Source organism: Mirounga leonina, unplaced genomic scaffold (genome assembly GCF_011800145.1).
Source record: "Mirounga leonina isolate KUSES-001 unplaced genomic scaffold, KU_Mleo_1.0 Mir_150, whole genome shotgun sequence".
Classification (NCBI taxonomy): Eukaryota; Metazoa; Chordata; class Mammalia; order Carnivora; family Phocidae; genus Mirounga; species Mirounga leonina.
This window is the reverse complement of record NW_023270374.1, coordinates 36,454,067-36,476,453: the sequence shown is the minus strand read 5'-3', so window position 1 is coordinate 36,476,453 and position 22,387 is coordinate 36,454,067. Positions and strand designations below refer to the sequence as shown.

The 22,387-nt window shown below is 48.0% G+C and overlaps 1 protein-coding gene across 3 annotated transcripts in view; it reads left to right on the top strand.

Annotated features, from left to right (window-relative positions):
• The window catches only part of SLC13A3 (solute carrier family 13 member 3), a 44,563-nt gene that overhangs the window by 9,801 nt on the left and 12,375 nt on the right, over positions 1 to 22,387 (top strand). Inside the window, exons 3-8 of one of the 3 annotated variants that reach the window (XM_035006471.1) lie at positions 1,994 to 2,174; positions 4,640 to 4,684; positions 8,666 to 8,761; positions 9,728 to 9,832; positions 14,099 to 14,196; positions 19,265 to 19,377. In XM_035006471.1, coding sequence (XP_034862362.1) covers positions 1,994 to 2,174; positions 4,640 to 4,684; positions 8,666 to 8,761; positions 9,728 to 9,832; positions 14,099 to 14,196; positions 19,265 to 19,377 — 638 coding nt within the window. Of the gene's footprint in view, positions 1 to 1,993; positions 2,177 to 4,558; positions 4,685 to 8,665; positions 8,762 to 9,727; positions 9,833 to 14,098; positions 14,197 to 19,264; positions 19,378 to 22,387 lie in introns of all 3 variants that reach the window. The other 2 variants (XM_035006469.1, XM_035006470.1) reach the window with 2 other exon arrangements.

Below are 22,387 nucleotides of genomic sequence, written 5' to 3'. Positions count from 1 at the left end.
TGAGCCAGGTACATCCCCAGGCGGGGATGCAGCAACGGACAAAAATCCAGCCCTTGTGGAGTTTACGTCTCAGTGACAAGAAACAAAACACATGAGTAAAATTCACCGTATGTCAGATGGTTGGTGAGAGCCATGTGGGAGAACAATGCAGGAAAGAAGGCTAAGGAAGGGGCCTGTAGGGTGTGAAAAGGCAGTTTTTAAAATGAGTGGTCAGGAAAGGCCTCTCTAAGAAGGTCAGGCTTAAGCAAGCACCTATAGGAGGTAAGGGTCAGGGGGATCTTTGGGAAGAGTGTTCTCAGCAGAGGGGCCAACCCATGCAGAGGTCCTGAGAGTCCAGAGCAGCCAGGAAGCCAGTACGGCTGGAGTTGGGTGAGTGTATGGTAGGAATTGGGGTCAGAGAAATTGCTTGCGTGGTGAGGGGTGGTGGTGGAGGGACAGAGCATGAGGAACCTCATAGGCCAATGATGTAGCCTTGACTATTAATGACATGGGATCCAGTGGACGCTTTTAGCAGAGGAGGGACATGATCTTATGTCTGATTGTCTTATTCCATTGTCTCTGCTCTTTCCTGGCACTGTATCTGGGGGCTTTTAGTCCAGCTTTGAGATACGGTGTCTGTGATTGGCCCAGCCACTCACTATCGCACAATCTAGGAATCTATTTGAACCACCTGCCCACGCAGAGCTTGTGCTGAATCTAGTGGAAAAGACCCAACCCTCATTCTCTAGAACTCCATGTCAACTGAATGCAAACCCCATTCATTGGATGGAGACTCTATGTCCATTGGAACGAAAGTCCCCTCTCTGGGCCTCAGTTTCCCCAACTGAACAAAGGGGCTTGCACTAGATGAGCTCTCAGGCCCCTTTTGTTCTCTCATTCTCATTGTGAGGCTCAGTCTGGTTGGGTCCCCAAGTCTGGGGGGGCCCACAGTTCCTGCCAGAACTTTCCCCCTGAGAAGTGACATCAGTCTCCAGCTGCTTTCAGTCCTTGTCTTCCTTCTAGACCCCAGGTCATATCCCAATTGCCTTCCAGATAAGGGGCCTCTCATGTAGTAATTAAGGCCAGAAGATATTTGAAGTGTCTTTGATTCTCTTAAAAAAATTAATTTGTTATACAGGGACAATTCTTAATTTCATTCACTTACAAAAATTTTGTAATTGCACAATTTAAAAGAATACTCTTAAACAAAAAGAAAAATGTACCTAGCATTTCACTCCCAAAACAGTTAAGTGAATACTATTCTAGATTATTTCTGGATTGATAATTTGATAACATTGATAATGCTGTATATGCTCTTCTGTAACCTGCTGTCTCTCTTAACGGAACATAGGGAACATCTTTTCACCTTAATAAATTTACAGCAATGTAATTATCTTTTAATTACAAAATTAACAATTCTTAATTTCATTCTTTCCCAATATTCTTTTAACTGCACCAGAAAGACCCAGAAAATACAAAGAAAGAAAAAAAGAAGGGAAAAAAATCCATATTTCCACCCCCAAGAAAGGCACCAAGACAACTTTGTGTACACCATTCTAAGTTTTTCTTAATACTCATATATTCATAAGTTATGTGAATATTTTAAAAATAAAAAAAATTGAGTAGTGCGGTAACCGACCCTTTTTCCCTTTACATAATGGCTATCTTTCATCTTAATTAACATCCATCTGGATCATCATTTTTAATAGCCGTGTTGGTGTTCAATCCAGAAAGAGGATCATTTTTATCTAGCCAACCCCTTTTTGATGGAGATTTAGGTTGTCTTCAATACAAACCATAGTTAGTGCCAATGCAAACTCTTACACCTACACCTGGGGCACCTGCCCAGAACACTTGAGCTGAAAGTTTGCACATCTTTAGAGGCTTTTGATGCCAGTGCTGAGCTGCCTTCCAGGAAGACCACTTAGTTTTCCCAGCCCATCCGGTGTGCTTCCCCACAAGGCCAGAAATTCTGAGTGTGTTCTGAATGGCTTCTCTTTGCGTTTGTTTAAAGCAAAGACTGCCCTGAGGCCGACGCTCCATTGGACATTCTGGCAGACTGCAAGAAGGAGGAGGAATATCGCAGAAACATCTGGAAGGGCTTTCTCATCTCCATCCCCTACTCGGCCAGCATTGGGGGCACTGCCACCCTCACGGGCACGGCCCCCAACCTCATCCTGCTTGGCCAGCTCAAAAGGTAAATGCAGGTGCGCCCCACCTAGCCCTGGAGTTTCTGCTTCTCCCACCCCTCTCCTTCTCCATTCCACGTTGGGGAAATCTGTACTGGATGCCTTCTCTTGGCCAGCCTCTGGGGACCCAGCAGGGTACAAACCCAGCAAAGTCCCTGCCCTGGGGAAGTTCCGTTTTGGTGGGGGAGACAAGCAATAAAGGAAAAGGGAAATGGATATATAATATGTCGGTGTGATAAGTTATGAAATAAAATAAAACAACGGAAGGCTATGGAAGGGACAGGAGTGGCTGCTATTTTATATAGATTGGCCAGGGATATGGGACCTCTCTAACAGAGTGACATCTGAGACCTAGAAGCTGTGTGAGCACAGGAGGGAAGAACATTCCAGATAGGGAATAGCCTGTTCAAAGGCGAGCAGCACAAAGACAGAGAGTCTGGGGTGTGGGGGGCAAAGGGAAGTATGGGAAGAGCTAAGGTAAGTTGTTAGGACCCCAGCTTTTCCTGCCAGTGAGATGGGGGGTCAATGGAAAGCTGGGAGCAAAGGAATGACATGATGTGACATCTGCTCTAAAAACGAACCCCAGCTGGAAGCTTTGGTCTGTGGCTGTGAGGTCCCGGGAGAAGCTTTGCAACCAGGCACACAGGCCAGCCGTGGGATGGGCTCTGCCAGGAGCTAAAGTCTCCCCAATGTTGAAGCTGCTCAAACAGTGTCTGGGAGTCCGTCCATCAGGGTGGGAGAATAAAAGAGATTCTTTTGAAGAAAGTCAGATGGCATGACTTGTCAATTCCCTTATCCCAAGTCTTCTTAGTTTGAAGATGTAAACAATTCCAGTATTTTGAGATTCTGTTCCTAAGATTTTCTGAGAGGTGGGGATTCTAAGATTCCTTTGCAGTGGAGATGCATCTGGCAAACAAACACAACAGAAGTATTTACTGTGCAACATGGCCCCAGGTGCTGGGCAACTTCTTTACCTGACAGTCAACCAAAGAAACAAGGACTTCCTAGGAGGATGGGGGAAAGCTGGTCTTCCTGAGAGCAGGTTTGCTATCACTTTTAATCAAAGTGATTTTCATGAGAAATTCTTTTTTTTTTTTTAAAGATTTTATTTATTTGACAGAGAGAGACACAGCGAGAGAGGGAACACAAGCAGGGGGAGTGGGAGAGGGAGAAGCAGGCTTCCCGCTGAGCAGGGAGCCCGATGTGGGACTCGATCCCAGGACCCTGGGATCATGACCTGAGCCGAAGGCAGACGCTTAACGACTGAGCCACCCAGGCGCCCTTCATGAGAAATTCTAAGTACACTCGTGTTTTGCTTCCTGAGCCGATTTTAAAACCTTAATCCTCCACTATATTCTCAGGTTCTAAAATCTTTTGATTTTCCAAGTTGATGATAGAAGCCAGTGATCCTCAGCCATGGGTGCATAGTAGAGTCAGCCGGGAGGGTGAGAAAAATATGCCTGGGTCTCCGTTGCAGAGATTCTGATTCAGGAGATGTGGATGGGGGCCAGGCATCAGCATTCCCTCCCGATTGACTTAAGCCCACTGCACACTTTTCATGTCTTTTCATCTTTGAGTAAGGCCTGGCTGTGCCTTGTGTTTTTTGCTTAAGGACTGAAAAACCAGAAGCCAAGATGGTCCTGCTTGAGACATGAGGACAACCTGGGTTTGGCCCCTTAGTGTCCTCACTTAGAAGGAAGTGCCAGCAAAGGGCCAGTCGGCCAGGAGGATGAAGCTGGAGCACATCCCCGGGGTTGGACAGGAAAGATGTGGGCTCTGGGGCCTTCTGGGGCAGGTACTGAGTTGGGGGATAGGGAGGAATGGGGCAGAGAAGGGGGCAGGTGCTGTCAGAGGGTTTTCGGGCTGCCTGCCCACCCTGATGCGAGCAGGACTTTGTTCCAACTTGAGAAGAAAATAAGGAAAAAATACTGGCGGTATAAGTAAAAATATCAAATGTGAAGGAATTTGAGTCAATTACATGCAAATCACATGCAAACCACACACAACATTTAATTGCATGAGCTTGGACCTTCTGGTCTAGAAGGAGGGGATTTAGAATGAATGCCAAGTAATACGGGGTTCTGATTCTCTAGCCAGGAGCACGAGGAGGTGGAGAAATGCCTGCCCTGAGTGTCCCCCTTGGCCTTTGCTCCCCAAATACATTTTATTACTTTACTCTGATTATGTAGGTACATTATAGAACATTCAGAAAAATGTAGGGGAAAAACTTGAAATACCTTCAATCCCACTGCTAATATTAAGCATACTCTAGTTTCTATATATAAACCTCAGGGTTCTAGCTAAGAAAGAGCTGCCTGTACGTATGAAGTATACATCGGCGTGGCTGACCTTGGCTGGATCTCATCCTCCCCTCCCCCCACTTCTTCCAGTTTCTTCCCACAGTGCGATGTGGTGAATTTCGGCTCCTGGTTCATTTTCGCCTTCCCTCTCATGGTGCTGTTCCTGTTGGTGGGCTGGCTGTGGATCTCCTTCCTCTACGGCGGAATGACCCTGAGGTACCCCTCATGCTTACTTCGAGCTTTGAGGCCAACTGGAGTTCCAGCTTCCTTCTCGTTGGGTAGAGAGTGGTCTTCTCAAGTCGAGTTTCCTCCTACGGAAACCGAGGATCATCCCTATAATCTCATGTTACCGTCTCATGCAGTGACTATAGGAGACCTCACCTCCCAGGGATGTGAGGGTTATGTGGTGTGACCTGCCTGCGACGCCCAGGCCCTCAGTTAATGTCCCCCATCATCGGTAATTACAGATAGCACTGCCCTTTAAGTAAGACAAACACTCCTACCAGAGGAGAGGGAAGTGCACTCTCTCCCATTTTATGGGGCGCTGGTACAGGAGATAACTTGGGGTGGCATGAGGACAAGGTATTAAATAACATCGACTCATAGAGTGAGAAAAAGAATCCTTTATCAACTTTCATAGAATGGAGCAAGTCTCAGTTGGGTGGTGGAGAAACCGTAATACTTCTCCAACATTCCCAAATCAGCTTTTTTTTTTTTTTTAAGATTTATTTTTTTGACAGAGAGAGACACAGCGAGAGAGGGAACACAAGCAGGGGGAATGGGAGAGGGAGAAGCAGGCTTCCCGCGGGGCAGGGAGCCCAACGTGGGGCTCGATCCCAGGACCCCGGGATCATGACCCGAGCCGAAGGCAGACGCTTAACGACTGAGCCACCCAGGCGCCCCCCAAATCAGCTTTTTAAACAAAGAGCAAGCGTCAGTTCCAGAGACCTAAGCCAGCAATGAAGTCTAGCCAGAGTGTAATAATTGCTTTGCTTTTGTGTTTTTATTTTTATGATTTTTTTTATGACAAGTGATTCTTGTTTTCCATTTATGGGAGTAATATAAAGTTTTCTATTTACATACATTTCTTTAATTGAAATGATGAGTCTATTCGGAGGAAAATATTAAGCAAATATGAGCCAGGTGGTATGTGGATATGGGAACATTTGTGAAGGTAGGTTACAGACGCCTGGAGTTGGGGACGTCCTAACATAGGAGTGACGGCTCAGGGCTGGGGGTAGCAGGCATGTCATAGAGTCGTTCTCCGACTCCATCCCCTCACCTCTTTGAGCCTTAATTTGCTCATCTGTAAAATGAAACCAGTAAAAGTTACTCTGGATTAAAGAAATGTGAAAATGTTTGAGACTAGGAAGGCTCTGATCATGGTGTTCCTTGACTCACGTGCCTTCCGGAACACCTCAGAGGAGAAACTTGGGGTTCAAAGCCCGCATTAGCCCGAAGAGGCAAGTCCTGACCTTGGACTCAGATAGACCAGAATTCTAATCACCCTTCCATGTGATCTTGAGCAATTTGGTAACCACCCTGAGGTTTGATGTCTTCATCTGTAGATTGGGGCTAAAAATTAGCCCCAGCTAAAGTAAAGGCTGAACAAGGCAGGGTGTGTAAACTGCCCAGGACAATGGTGGAAATAGAGCCTGTTTTTCCAGTCGACCTGTTTCAATCTAATAGGTATCTGCAGAACTTGGCCACGAGAGGATGGAGGAAATGCAGGTAGAGGGTGTTTCTGGGTAACAGAAGTTTCAGGCCAATGCCATGGACACCATCTTCACTCAGCAAATGTCTGCTGAGCACCCACTGGGTACCTGCCACTGTTACAGGTATTGAGCACGTAGCAGTGGGCAAGGCAGAGACCCTCCCTGCCCTTGGGGAGCTTACACTCAAGGTGGGGAAGACAGACAGGGAGCAGCCAAGTGCAGCAGGAATGCCATTCATAAGTGCTGTGAAGGAAAAGACTGTGAGATACAATGCTGTGCCCTGGAGGGCTCCCACCTGAATGGGAGGTCAGGAGAGCTTTCTTGGGGAAGGGACTTTTGAACTGGGATATGAAGAATGCATAGACTTAACTCAGTAAAGGGAGGGGAGGAAATGGGCACGATGAAGAGCATTCTAAGCAGATAGAACAGTAAGTGCAAAGGTCCTGAGGCTGAAGGTAGCAAGGGATGTTCTGGAACTCAAAGGTTAAAGTGACTGAGTTCAGGGGATAAGGGAAATTTATGGGAGATGAGGCCAGGGAATGAGGCAGGAGTTTTCACCTGGGAACGATTTTGTCCCCGGGGACGTTTAGCAATATCTTTAGACATTTTGGTTGTCACAACTGAGGAATTACTACTGGAATCTAGTGAGTAGAGGCCAGGGATGCTTCTAAACATTCTGCAATACACAAGTCAGCCTCCTGCAGCAGGGAATGATCCCACCCCACAACAGAGAAAGATCCTGCCCCAATATGTTAGTAGTTCCAATGTTGAGAAACTCTGGGCTAGATCATTGAGGGTCTTGTGGGAGTTTGATCTTCATACAAAAGAGCCATTGTGAGGATTTTTTAAAAAATATATTCATTTGTTGTTGCTGTTTTAATTTGGATAAACAACACATACACATGGTTCAAAAATCAAAACAATGCAAAGAGGTATGCAGTGAGAATGGTTCTTCCCAACCATGCCTTCATTTACTCAGTCACCCAATAATTCCCCCAAAAACAAGTTTCCTGGGTAATCTTTCAGGGTTTCCTTAAACAAATACAGGCAGATATAGTATATTTTCTGGTGACTAGTCTCCCTGACAGATATGATTTTGTATGTTCGCATGTATTTTTGTAAGGTAAATTTCCATAGGTTGAGATTTTGGAGTCAGAGAATAAACACCTTTTCCTTTTAATAGATTATCAAGTCATTCTCCATAGGACTCGTACGAATTTGTTCTCCCATTTATAATGTATGAGAGTGTCTGCTTCCCTGCAGCAGTGGATTTTTGCCGATCTGATAAGAGAAAAATAATTTGCATTCATTTTAAGAGCCATTTTGAGCACCTTTTCATATTGAGGGCAACATGAAAAACTTTCCTATCTTCATAAAAGCCACTGGTATTTTCTTTCCTGTGGCTTGTTAAACTGTGTTTCTATCCTTTGTACATTTTTCAAATGGATTATTGATCTTGGTCTTACTGATTTCTAGTACTCTTTATATATTAAAAGATTAGTGTTTACTCTTAATCCTTCTCATGTGGCTTCTGAATTTTCAATTATAGTTAGAAAGATTTTCCCATTACGGGAGTTGTAAAAAAAAATAATCTCATGTTTTTATCTAGTTTTTTTTTTTTTTTTTCGTCTGTTTGTTTTTACACTGAAATCTTTTACCTGTTTGGAGTTTGTCCTTAGGATGCAATGTGAGGTTTGGATCCAACTTCACTTTTTGTTCCAGATGGCCACCCAGCTGTCCAACGATATTTATGGACACACAAAAGTTTTTAAATTTGACAAAGTCTGATTTCTCTATCTTTGGTTGCTTGAGCTTTTGGTGTTATATCTTAAGAAATAGTTGCCTAACCCAAGGCCAGAAAACCCCTATGTTTTCTTCTAAGAATTTTATGCATCTAGCCCTTATATTTGGGTCTGACCCATTTTCGAGTTAAATTTTTTTATATGGTTTGAGGTAGGGGTCCACGTTCATTCTTTTGCATGTAGCTATCCAGTTGTCCTAGCATCATATGTTAAAAGGCTATTCTTTCCCCATCGAATGGTCTTGGTATCCTTGCCAAAACCCAATTGAGCATGGAAGTATGGGTTTATTTCTGAACTCACAATTCCATCCCATTGATCTACATGTTCAACACGACTGACTGAATAGCTCTTTTTCTACACCAGTCTGAGATACCAACTTGATCATAGACAAAATCCCCAGTCTATTTCTGGTCTTCCTATTTTGTTCCATTAATTTATTCAGGTGCCTGTTTGACCCTCTAAAGAATTGTAAGCCTGGGAGTCTTATGATCAGACTCACATTTTTAAAAGACCACCAAAGCTATAGGTGGGGAAGATGGGCAGGGAGGCCACTCAGCAGACTGTTGCAGTCTCCAGAATAGAGATAATGAGGCTTGGCCACAGGGTGGGGGGTGGGGGGGGGAGTTGAGGAGTTAGTCATACTTGCAGTGGCCACTCCTCACCTCCCTACTCTGTTTCAGGGGCTGGAGGGAGAAGAAATCTGAGATCAAAACTGATGCAGAAGACAGGGCTCGTGCTGTGATTCGGGAGGAATTCCAGAACCTGGGACCCATCAAGTGCGTGGTACTACGGGGGTTCCTGGGGTGGGGAGGGAGCCCAGCATAGACTTTCAGGAAACCTACCTCCTGGCCTGACCTCTGGACCCCTGGGGGCTGAGTTCCGGGGGAATTTCAGGACGATGGCCTAGAAGCCTGGAGATGGAGGGTAGGGGGGTGGCTTATACAGTCAGCCTCTTGCCCTGGTGCTGGGGTAAATACCCTGAGGACCAGGAAGCCCCTCAGGGTGCAGGTGGGGTGGGGCCTCCTGCCCTTCCAGCTAATGCACTCTTTCCCTCCTGGCACATGGGATACCCAACATTCCCTCGGGCAGCTTCCAGGACCTTTTTCAATGCACAGTTCCCATTCAGGGAAAGTACCTAGGAGTCAGGAGGTCTGCACCCAGGACCTGGCTCTGCCACTAACTCCTATGTAGCCTTGGGCAAAGCGCTAACCCTCTCTGGGCTCTGCTCCAGTCTGTGGAATGGGCACATTGGGTAGACATTTACTCCAACATTTGGGGATTCTGTGTGTCTGCCCCTCTCCCTGTCTGTCTGCCCTCTCAGTGCATCCATCTTCCTCTGAATGTATGACTGTCCCTCTGTCTCTTACCTACCTCTGTTTCTATCTGTTTCCTTTTTTTTCTGCTTTTCTGACTCCACCTCTGCTTTGCTTTTTCTTTCTCTCTGGTGATTCTCCTTAGGACCTTGGGAAATTCCCGGTGGGCATGATATAAATAACTTGGGGGGAAGATGGTGCCTGAATGCTCTGGAAGGATCCTGGGGGAGTGTGGAGGCCCCTGGACAGGAATCCCTTACACCCCAAGATACCCTTCCCCTCACTCCGAGGAGTGGATTACTTCTTGAAGCTTCTCATAGGCAGGGCCCGGGCCGGGTGACAGCCAGCAGGCACCCGCCCCAGGCCTTCCCACTCTGCAGTCCACCCAAAGCCCACCATCAGCATGGCGCCTGCCTATCTGTGCCACAGGTTTGCCGAACAGGCCGTGTTCACCCTTTTCTGCATGTTCGCCATCCTCCTCTTCTCCCGGGATCCGAAGTTCATCCCTGGCTGGGCCAGCCTCTTCACCCCTGGGTGAGACTCGGGGGACGTGGGGGGTGGAGCCCCACGGGGAAGATTCTGGGATGGGCCACCTGGAGCTGGAGACGCAGTGCACATGGAGGGGCCGGGCTAGGTGTACACCCTTGGTCCCGTGTGACTATAAACAGCGCCTTCCTTTACCCTCAAAAAAGCTTAGGTACAGATGATAGAACATTTTGGGTTCTCATGTGTTAGGAGCTTTGCCTTTGGAATCAGGCAAAACTAGGGTCAAACGTCAGCTCTGCCCCTTGTAAATGGTGGTGCAACGCTGAGCACATCATTCATTCATTCATGCACTCATTAGTTTGTTCGTTCAATCGGTCAACATCTATCGAGCGCCTATTATGTGCTCCACATTGTGCTAGATGCTGGGGACGCGGACAAAAGCAAGTAGCTCGACAACAAAACCCTGCAGATTGTAATGAGTGCAAAGAAAGAAAGAGCGAGAGGACTGTATTATGAAAGAATGGGCGGGGACATTGACTTTGGGTGGTTCTGGGAGGAAGTAAAGATCGGAAGAGGAGCGATGAGCGCTGGAGACCTGCTGGGAAGGTCTACTGAGAGCCACAGGCAGGACCTTACTTTAGCACATTTGGCAAATTGAAAGAAGCCCAGTGTGACCGAGGAGGCTCGGTAGGAAGGGAGGAAAGTCAGCACGACGTGGCTGAAAGGGTAGGCGAGAGCCAGATCCTGGAGAGTCTTGTTGGACACATAAAACATTTGTGTCTTTTCCGTGTGGGAGGCTCTGTGCCTCTGTTTTCTCATCTATGAAATGGTATTGTCATAGTACAGTTCTCACTGGATTGTTCCAAGGATCAGTGAGTTAGTTCATGTCAAGTGATTAGAAGGGCACATGGAAAGAACTCAGGAAAGTATTAACTCTACTTATTAGGGGATGGATGGGGGAAACAGGTAGGAAGGAGCTCTAACACCATCTAGATGAGACCCTGTCTTCTAGGACAGGGCCGGCAAACTAAGGCTCCTGGGCCAAATCTGGCCCCAGCACTTGTTTTTGAATGGCTTTTACCTTTTTAAATGGCTAAAAAATCAAAAGACAAATAATATTTGTGACACATGAAAATTATATGAAATTCAAAGGTCCATGTCTACAAATAAAGTTTCATGGAACTCAGCCACACCTGTTCACTTATGTATTGTCCTCAGCTGCTTTCATACTGCAACATCAAAGATGAGTCAGGACAGAGACCATATGGGCTGCAAAGTCAGGAGTGTTTACTATGTGGCCCTTTACAGAAGACGCTCACTGAGCCTTGGTCTAGGGGAAAGGCCTCGCTGGTGTGTGTCAAAGTGGTAACATTGGATAGGCAGCCATCAAGATCTGTTTGAAAGTTAGAAATGATAGTACCTGCCATCTGGTAGGATTTGGGGACACGAGGGTTGGAGCACCAGCACGAATGGTGGTTAGTTGGAGAAGAACATTCCCTAGGAGGCTGGGCTGTGGGTGGCTTATCAACAATTCGATTTTGGACTTGGGTTAGACTTGTCAAGTCAAATATGTCTTTCAAATCCTGCAAGGGAGAGTGTAGAAGCCTCTGAGGTCCCCAAACATTTGGGAGCTGTGTAGAGGAGAGAAATGGAAGAAGCAGGCTGTGTGGTAGGCAGGAAACCAGGAGCAACAAACAAGCAAAGGCCAAGATTGCGGAGCATTTTAAGAAAGAGCAAGTAGGCAACTGTGTCAGATTCTAGTGTGTCAAAATATGATTAGATAGGAAATATGTCCTCTGGCTTCAGTGAGATCTGATGATTTCCATCAGCACCATCCGGTAGAAATATAATGTGAGACACACACGTAATTTCCAAGTTTTAGTGGCCACATTTAAAAAGTCAAAAGAAACAATGAAATTAATTTTAGTAATATATTTCATTTAACCCAGCATATTATTTCAACATGTAATCGATATGAAAATTATTGAGCTATTTTACTTTTGTTCATACTCAGTCTTCAAAGTCTGGTGTGCATTTTATAAGGCAGCACACCTAAGTTTGGTATTGCCAGAATTCAAGTGTCCACTAGCCACATGTGGCCGGTGGCTGCCATATTGGATAGAGCAGCTCTATACTCTCGGAGTATAGTGACGCTCGGAGCCTCAAATGCCCCATGGTAAAATGGGTGATATAAGGTTCTGATCTCATGCGGGTTATTATGAGGAAGAAGCAATGTCATTTCACGGAGCCAAGAAGAGTGGCTCTTACTACCATTGTCTTGTTTTTCCAGAATGTAGATACTTTGTCTTTTTTTTTCAGATGAAAAGTGGGTGTTGCAGACATTCCAACAATACAAAGACAGTGAAAATCACCTAGAAACTCAGTCTCCAATTCTGATACACATCTTTCCTGACTTAAAAATGCCTATCCGGGAACGGTTCTATCTTAATCCCATGGGTGGTTACAAAACTGTATACATTAGCCAAAATGTAAACTATATCCTTTAAATGGGTGCATTTTATTGCATGTTAATTATATTTCGATAGATTTACCTGTAAAAATACATGCAAACTAGCTAAAAAGAAACCTATCTAAACAGAAGATTTTTTAACAGAAATGTGATTACAGCAGACATATTATTTGTGATCTGCTTTTTCCTTTTTTGTTTAATTATAAAAGTTATGCATACTCATTATAAAAAACTTCAAATAATGCTGAATTTACCTTTGGTAAATGAAGAGATTATCCAATTAAAAGTTTGGTGTCTAACAGATCTGATAGACACAGGCACACATAATAATACATACACAAAGACATATATACATGTATACATGTTACAAAAAATCAGAAAGTTTATAGTTTATTAGAAAGAATATAATCACGGGCAACTTACTATTTCTGACCTACTTCATTCTTTTTACACCCTCCATAGTATTCTACAGAATGATAGCACCTTAATCTATTAATCAATTCCCTTTGGATTGTGTCTCATACTGCAAATAAAAACTTTTCTTTTGATTTACAAAATATCTTGGTTGCACTTCTATGTCAATGCATAAACATTGATGTTATCTTTTATCTTTAAAAAACAGATACAGGGTATTTCATTATAGATATACTATTATATATACATGTATAATATACATATTTATTACATAATAATATACATATTACATGTATATGTAATATACATATATACATACATTTATATATATACATCATATACACAAGTTATTTACACCTGTCTGTATTAAAAATCTTCCATTTTTCCCCCTCTTATCCATATTGAATATCCCTATACATAATCTGTGTACAAGAGCCCAGTTTTCTTGATAACTGGAAGTACGATAACTGGACAAGGGGTACTCACATGTAAAGGATTGAAACCTGTTGTCAGCTGCCCTCCAGAAGGTTAAACCAGTTTCTTTTCACACTGCCAGTATGTTTTCCAACGTCACCATTAGGTACTATCATCATGCTTTCAAGTTTTGCCTGTTAGCTGATGAATGATACTCCATTAGCGTGGAGTTTCTATTTCTCTAATGCAGTGATATTGACCATCTTTTCTAGGTTCTTGGCCATTTGAATACTGTTCTTCCCAAATGTGTGGGATCAAAGGGCTTTTGTGGACATTTGGCTCTATGCTTCATTGAGCTGGGAGCCAGGCAAATCTGGGTTCAGTGCCCATCTCCTGCCTGGCCTTGAGCAAGTTGCTTCTGCTCACTGAGCCTCAGATTCCTCATCTGAGATGGAAGCTGCCTGCCCCAGAGGGCTGTTTCTGAGACTTCTGTGAGTTTAATGCCTCCACAAGACATGCAGTGGATCCTTGAAAGGCAGTAATTAGATTGTGAGGGGCTGTGAGGCTGCTTCCACCTGCTTTCTGCTGGTGCGAATGGGCTGCATCTCTGAGTAGTAAGCTGCCCATCCCAGGAGGAAAGCAAGCTGAACAAATGCATACAAGCCCTTAGAGAAGCCCTGGTTCTGGTGATTCGCGGGAGTTCCACAGATCCCATATTTGATGGTGCTCAGATTCTTCCCTCCTCTTTGGCCAAGTCTGTCTTCCTAGGAGGATAAGCATTTGTCTCCTGTGGCCTCAAAGGCCCCAGGGAGCCATGGGCAGAGAGAGGGCTTCAGCATACCAGGCAGTTGCATCCACGCTGAGCGCAGGCAGGGCGGCATCCAGTGGCCTCCAACAACGCTCCCTTCACAGCAAGTGCCTAATTCCCTCCCACAAGTCCTCATTTGCAAATCTGCCAAACTGGTGGCCCCGCTGCGATGCCCAGGGTCACATGCTTTGGGGCCTTGTCATTGTAGGTTTCTTTCTGATGCTGTCACCGGAGTGGCCATTGTCACCATCTTGTTCTTCTTCCCGTCCCAAAGGCCCTCTTTCAAGTGGTGGTTTGACTTTAAAGGTAAGGTGTCAGGGCTGGGGTCTCAGTGGGCTCAGTGAGGCTGTGACTCGGAGTGTGGTGATCATGGCCTCGAGGCAGGGCCCACGCCCGGGACCTGACCCCCACTGTACCAACCGTGTGGTCCCACTTCTTCCCTTTTCTCCGTCTGAGGCCTTAGCTGGTCCGGGCACTCGGGGCTGCCAGAGGTGACGGCCGAGGGTGGGAGTTAGCAACTAGAGTTGGCCAGATCCAGCCGGCTGTCTGCTTTGTACAGCGCAGGGGTGAAGAATAGCTTTTACATTTTTGTAATGGTTGAAAAGAGTCAAAAGAAAAATATCTCATGACACAGGAACATCACATGAAATTCAGATTTCAGTGTCCAGAAATAAAGTTTATTTCTTCAGTAAGAAATTTGTGGACATTTATTTAGTTAGTTACACAAGTACCTACACAATAGCCTCAATTTTGCCTCTTGGCTCACAGAACCCAGAATATTTACTTGCTGACCCTTTTACAGAAACACTCTGCTGCCTCTGGGTCTAAGGCTGGAGTTGGGACCCTCACTCCGGTGCCCAAGGGGCCAGACGTGCAAATCTCAAGCTAGGTTGAACCGGATAGGAAGTGGTGGGGGCCGAGGCACAACAGCCTAGCAGCGTCCCAGGTCCATTTAAAAGGATCACTGAGCCACCCAAACCAAAACCTCTGCAGGCTGGCCTTCAGATGGGTTCCCAGCAGGTGTCTGTCGGAACAAGGTGCCGCCACCTCGCACCCGTGACAAGCTTAATCCAGCTGGGGCAGTGGGATGAGCTCTGCACTGGGAGTCAGAAGTGGGGTTGTCACCTAGAGTCACAGGCAGGTTAGCGCCATTGTGGAGGAGTGGTCTGAGCGTGGGGCATAACGGAGGGATCAGCAGGGAGACGATATCACAGGGCCCCAGAAACAGTTATTGCTGCTGAGCGAACACCGGGTCCCAGGAGCCGTGGGCAAAGACTCTGCAATCCAGGCAGGATTTGTCTCTGCTCCTCGGGCTGGCTTCCAGCTGGCTTTCTTCATCACGCACTCCGGGGACCATGTCCTGGCCTCTCCGTAGTTTCTACTGCTTCTAAGCTTTGGCCTCTTTATCACTTCTGCTGCTGTACAGTTCCTGACTCTTTTTTAGAACTTGGGTTCCCTAAGCGCGTCTTCTCCGTCGTAATGCCCACATTCTCACGGCACCCACTCCCACAGCCGGCCGGCTCACACCCCTCCCTGTAGCACACGGCCTCCCTTGCTCTCTGTCCTTTCATCTTCAGCTACACATCTGTGCATCTGCTGTCCCTCTACCTCCCGTGGAATCTGCTTCGTCTGGCTTGATATTTGGGCAGCTCTCCCACCAGGCCACCTCATAGCCTCGTAGATTCCCAGCCAGCCTGGGGATCGGCTGCCCTTGGTTGGGTCCCGTCCGTGGTTCCGTCACCTGTGGGCAGGCTCCAAAAGCCCAGAGCTTCCTCTCAGCCCGGGCTGTGGGGAGGGCCTGTGATGTCCATGTTCGGTATCCCAGCTGTGTTACCGAATTTGCTGGGTGACCCTGAGTAAGTTCCGAGGTTGTCTGGGCCTTGCTTTCCCACTGAACGAGAATGAACATGTCCCTTAGATACTCTGCACCCCTGGCCTTAGTAGTTTTATAGAACAGAGGTTGCAAACTCAAATGCCCACAGGGAGGGAACAGTGTTGAGTGCAGCAGACTGGGTGCAGGAAAATGTGTTTCGTGACACAAGGCCCTCCCCGCCCGGCTTTCCTTTTACATTGTTGACACAGAGAACAATGTCTATATGAGGACAACAGCCGCCGAGGATGCTCGTGAGTGGCAAGACCCCTTGCGTCAGGGCACCCCCCTCGTGTCATGGGGTCTGTGGAAAACTGGCAAGCCAATAGCCTTTAGATAAAAGGGCAGCTGTGACTCCATTTCCACCGAGTGTCACCGTGCAGGAAAGCAGGACTCGTCTTGCCAGATTTGCTGGTTTTTCAAGAGAAGCAAAAAAATTGTATGCAATCTCCCTGATTTTAAACGTTGGCCACGAATCTGAATTGAAAAACACCGTGTGGGCCAGCAACAGCCGCGTGAGAACACATCTGGTGGCTGGGTCTGGTCTGCCCATGGAGTACAGCATGCCACTTCCGCGGAGGGCTCTTTGGGCTGGGGATTCGGGGGTTGCCTGGTGGATGGGGAAACAGGGGCCTCCGTGAGCACCACCTGTCCTTTGGCCACCAGTGGGCCTGCGCAGACTGGGCTGAAAAGATGCGTTCTCATGGGGCGCCTGGGTGGCTCAGTTGGTTAAGCGACTGCCTTCGGCTAAGGTCATGATCCTGGAGTCCCAGGATCGAGTCCCACATCAAGCTCCCTGCTCAGCAGGGAGTCTGCTTCTCCCTCTGACCCTCCTCCCTCTCATGCTCTCTCTCTATCATTCTCTCTCCCTCTCAATAAATAAATAAATAACTTAAAAAAAAAAAAAAAGATGCGTTCTCACACTCAGCACCCAGGACTTACATGAAGCCTGAGAGAGTGGCCAGTTTCCACGGAGAGAAAGTGACCTGATCAGGGTCACACAGCTAGCTAAACAGAGACAGAGGGTAGAACCCAGGCATCCAAGCCAACCTTGATTTTCTTATTGTACCCGCTGCCTTCCATTCTTCCTTGGGTGGGAGTCACACTTGCATTTCTGTCCCTTTATGTCACTCAGCAAGTATCAACACAGTGCCCACTATATGTTGGGCACTGTGCCCATGGATGATGATGGGGATGATAATGATGACTTCCATTTCCTCTCTGTCCACCAAGCTCTTCCTCCAGATATCGTGTGGTTCACTCCCATCACTATACTCAGACTCTGTCCAAATGTCACCTCCCCAGAGAAGCCTCCCTGACTACACTTTCCAGAAAAGCATCCCTCCCTTGTCACTCTCCACCCCTCTACCCTATTTTCTTTCCTTCCTAACACATTAAATTTCCTGACATTATATATTTTTTGGTTTCTCACCTACCTCCCTTACTGGAAATGTAAGTTCTCCAACGGGAGGGATTTTCTCTGGTTTTGGCCATTTCTGAATCCCCAGTGCCGAGAGGAGTGGTAGGTCCTCGACATCTATTTGTGAAATTGAATAACCAAGGACTTGCTCTGGGCCACACCCAGAGCTGAACCCTTTGCCCCCACGGGCCCATGTCATCTCCCCAGTGGGTCTTTGAGGAGCTACAATTGCTCCCTTTTGTAGATGAGCACGCTGAGGCTCAGAGAAGTAGAGTCACTAGCTCAAAGCACACAGCCGAAGGGCAGAGCTGGGATTCAAATGTAGTTCAGCTTCAGAGCCTTTGCTCTTAGCCTCTGCTGCAGACAGCTCGCGGGAGGAACGCGGGGCTGGACTGTGAGAGGCCCATAGTTAGAGGCTGTGCTTTTTTATTTTTAAAGATTTTATTTATTTGACAGAGAGAGACACAGCGAGAGAGGGAACGCAAGCAGGGGGAATGGGAGAAGGAGAAGCAGGCTTCCCGCTGAGCAGGGAGCCCGATGCGGGGCTTGATCCCAGGACCCTGGGATCATGACCTGAGCCGAAGGCAGCCGCTCAACGACTGAGCCCCCCAGGCACCTCGAGGCTGTGCTTTGAAGAAACAGCAGCAAGGGCATGGTAGGATGGGACCATAATGAAGACGATCAGAGTGTAGGCTGTGTGCCTATCGTGACGCAGGGGGCCTCATTAGCACTTACCGTGTCACTCATTTAATCTGCGGGATGTTAAACCCATGGTCAGGGCCTTCTCCTATGTGGGGCAAGTCCCTTTCCTTTTTCAGACCTTGCCTGCCTCTTCAGTGAAATGATACTTCGTTGCCTAAAGGCAGAGGGCTGAGCCACCCAACATCTCCAGCTTTCATTTCAGATAACGAAATACGGAAAAAGCTGAGAGAGAGAAACAAAATGTCAACGGTTGTGTGACCAGGAATTGTCCTGGAAAGTAGGGCACCACCATGCATGAGCCAGACCTGTCCTCCCCGCCTCCCTGCTGGCCGCCTGCAGGGACAGTTCCATTTCAAGAGTGTTCACTCTGCACCAGGCATCGGGCGATGCATCTGGCATCCCACTCGCCGACAAGTGTTTTGGAGTACCCACCAGGTGCTAGGCAGTGACGCAGGGATGCGGCTGTGAGCTGACCAGGACCGTGTGTCTCTCCACCAGCAGCTCCCTCATTGCCTCGTCAGTGTTCACGAGCACCCTCCAGGGACTGTTTCTGTGCTGCGGGCCAGCCGAGGAAATGGGGGCTCAGGCAGGCCAGGTCATGTTCAAGGGCGTGCGGTGAGCCACCACCCAGGAGGGTCTGTCTCCAGGCCTGTGCTCCCAACACGGGGGTGGCAGATTTCAGCCCGCGGCCCAAATGCACCCCTCCTTGGTCGGTAGGGTTCCCGGGGAGCCACACCCGCTCACGTATGTCCTTTCTCTGGCTGCTCACGCACTACAGTGGCGGCCTGGTTCCCCAGAGGCTTGCAGAGCCTGGAGTATCCACTCCCTGACCCTTTCCAGAAGTTTGCTGGTTCCCGTTCTAACCACTGCGCGCGGACACTGCTGCCTTTTGGGACATAAAAATCCTCCCATAATTCCGTGAACCAAAGATACTCTTCGTTTCTCTTTTCCTGAATTTCCTTCCACTTTTTCCCTCTCTGTACACATTCAATTACAAAGAGAGCCTTTTCTCTTGTAAATGAGGGTGAAAGCAGCACTGCCCAGAAGGGGTTTTGGGAAATTGAAAGGATGTCCTGCATGGAGGTGGGGTGCCTGGTTCCAGGAGGTTCTCACGCTCTGGGAGCCATGACAATTATTTTCGTTCTGAGTAGAGCAGACGCCCCTCATGATGCTCGCGGGGTTTTCCCCTGAAGCCCCAAAATCAGATGCTGCAGCCAGACTGTGGCTTCCGGGAGACCCCCCTCAAGTGTCCCCACAAAGATGGGGCTGCAGGGGCTGGTGACCCTTCCCCAGGCTGAGTGTCCTGGGTATGTGTCAGGTCCCCCTCTGCCCCGGGGGGACCGGTGTCCCCTCTTCAGGCTAAATGTCTTCTCTCCACCCAGCTTCCAATGCAGAGACAGAGCCCTTGCTGACGTGGAAGAAGGTCCAGGACACGGTGCCTTGGAACATCATCCTTCTCCTGGGCGGGGGCTTCGCCATGGCCAAAGGCTGTGAGGTAAGAGCCGCAAGCGGGAGGCAGGCCTGGGGAGGGGGGCGCAGGTTCCAGTCCCGGCTGCTCAGGGTCACCCCAGCCACCACCAGATCCCCCAGTTGCCAGATTGGGATCATCATGGCTCCATCCTCAGCAGCCGGTGCTGTGAAAGAAAGGAGTAAGGTCTGATCCAGACTCTCAAGGAGCTCATGATGAGCACACTACCACTAAATACTACTATCATGGCTCGAGGGGTCCCGTGGGCACAGAGGAATAACCCTACGCTCACCCCCACCCCCGGGCCAGGCACTGTTCTGCGTGCTTTACACACATTAACTCATTTAAACTTCCCAACAAGCCTATGAGGTAGATGCCATTATTATCCCCATTCTCCAGATTAAGAAACTGAGGCACAAAGAAGTAAAGTGATTTGCCCAAGGTCACACAGCTACGTACTCAGGATTAGAATCCAGGTAGTTTGACGCCACGGCCTATACTCTTAACCACCGTGATATAAATATTAGAGATTATTAATATTAATCAGTTAGTGTTATTATGAATATTGTTCTAGAGGGCTCTTTGAGCTCAGAGGCAGGACTGGGACTAGAGTGAGGGGAGCGGGGCACAGAATTTCAGGAGGCTCTGGCTCTCAGCACTCTGCAGGTGCAGTGTCAGCAGGCCCTGCTCAGAACAGGTGCATCCTCAGTGTTACCCTTCAAACATTCACGCTGACCCTAGGGGCTGGGTAATATTTGTATCCCCATTTTACAGATAGGAAAACCGAGGCACAGAGAAGTTAGTTAAGCAACTCTCTGAAGGTCGTACAATTGCACTCTGCTCAGGAGCTGGGGTTCCAACTCCAGTCAGACTGCTTTCAGAGTCCAGCCTCCTAACGGCTCACTAGCAAGAACTTCCCAAGTGCTGGCATCATGTGGAGCACTTTGCAAACAGGGACTCGGTTCGTCTTCATCAACACCACCGAAGTAGATGCGATTGCTGTCCGCACTTCAAAGATGAGGGAACAGAGGTTACTCGAGGCTAAATAGCTTGCCTATGTTTGTGCAGCTAGGAGCTTGTTGGAGCCGGGATTTGAACCCCCAGGTCATGATGCTGGGCTCCACCTCACCCCTAAACCTCTCCTTGTAAGCCAAGGCATTTAAAACCACAACCAATTAAGCGTTAATCTGAAATTAAGGTGAAGGAAACCTGAAATTGCTTCTCAGATTGCTTTCTTTCTTTTATTCAGTTCTAATTTTCAGGTTCCAACAATGATACGATGTAAGACATCCCTAAAGTGTATATGAGTAAGAAGCCCAGGCTTGAGAATCAGAGTATCTGGATTCAAATCCCAGCTCTACCACTCCTCACTGGGGCACTTTGGGCAAGTTTCTAAACCTCCCTGGGTGCCAGTTTTCTCATCTATGAATTGGATCAAAGTTCCCACTCTTTGGGGTTGGTGGAAGTAATTAGAGAATGTAATAGCTGGTGTAATACATAGCAAATGGGGAGCATGAGGAACTCCCTGTTCACTCTCTAAATCCTCATTCTGTGGTCTTGTGGGTTCTGCTTCCAGGGAGCAGACTCTGAGATGCAGGCGAGGGAGCAGGGGTGTTAGGTTGTGCCCCTGAGGTTCCTCCCTGTGGACGGGGGGAGGAAGGAAGCAGGAGAGGGCAGGGGGAGAAGCACAATCGTGAGCAGACCCCACGACACCTTCACCAACCCCACAGGGAGCATGGTGCTGAGCTGGCCCTTCAGAAATGTCCCAACTGGTCTGAGATGGCCAGGCCATACCCCGGCATCCCTGCACCAGTCTGTGCATGTGAGCCGCCCCAAGAGTGAGTGTGACCTCGACCAAGACGACTCTCAGGTCTGAGACAGCCCCTCAGGGGCTGACAGTGAAGGCCCTGGTTCCCTGCACTGGGACATGCAGGCCTTCAGAGTCCGGAGTGCTAAGCCATTACACCAGGTTACTCACAAGGCCTTCACTGAAGGTGGTCTGGGTGGCACATTCAGGTTCTCAACCCAACGACTCCTTTTTCTGACATATATTTTTATTTTGCTCATTTTTCCCCAACAAATAACACATACAAATACAATAGTATAGACTTCAAAATGAGCAAAAGGCAGCCTGCCCCAGCAGGGACCAGGGTGCTCATGAGCAACAGTACTGTTTTTGTCTCCGTTTTAGGAATCTCGAGGACCAGAGAGGTTAATTGACTGATCCTAGGTAACAGAGCTCATAGGTAGCAGAGCTGGGATTTGAACTCCTGTCTGACTTTTCTCACTACTGCGTCCTATTGGGGATGTATCGGGGAAGGCTTCCCAAAGGAAGTGACATGTTATCCAGTCCTGAAGAGGCCATGCAACACAATGGTAAAAAGCATGGGCTGTCGAACCCAGACTGTCTGGGTTGGAGTTGTGGGTCTTGTACCTCTTCACTGTGTGGTTCGGTTTCCTCATCTGTAAAATGGGAATAATAACGGTGCCAAGTCATAGACTTGTTACAGTTATGAAATGAGCCGATGCATGTGGGGAACTTAGAACAGAGCCGACATGGTTGGTTATTATAATTGAATGCAGGGGCAAGAGGGAAATCAGAATCAGGGATGACATGGAGGTTCTTGCCTGAGCAACTCAGTGGAAAGGGTGCCATTTATCCAGATGGTACGAACCTTGCCTGACCCTGAGGCAGGGGGTAGAGGAGATGGCCCTGTACCCTGGAGGCTTCTCCGAGTTCAGGATGTGGTGGGAAAAGTCTCGGCGCTCAGTGGGGGCTGGGCTGCAGGACCACTGGGCACGCTAGGAGGCCGGTCTGGCTCCTGGCCCAGCTCTGGGCCGCTGCTGGAGTTTCTGTTTAACAAGGGCTTTGTCTGGCAGCTGCCCCCTTCCCCCCACCCCTGCTGGTACCGGCTCCTCCCCAGGCCAGCACAGCCTGCCCCAGGAGGGACCAGAGCGCTCATGGCACATCCTGCTTCGTGGCCCCGGCCCAGTGCCCTCACCAGGCCACTGCCAGGCTTCCTGGGGCTTACAGGTC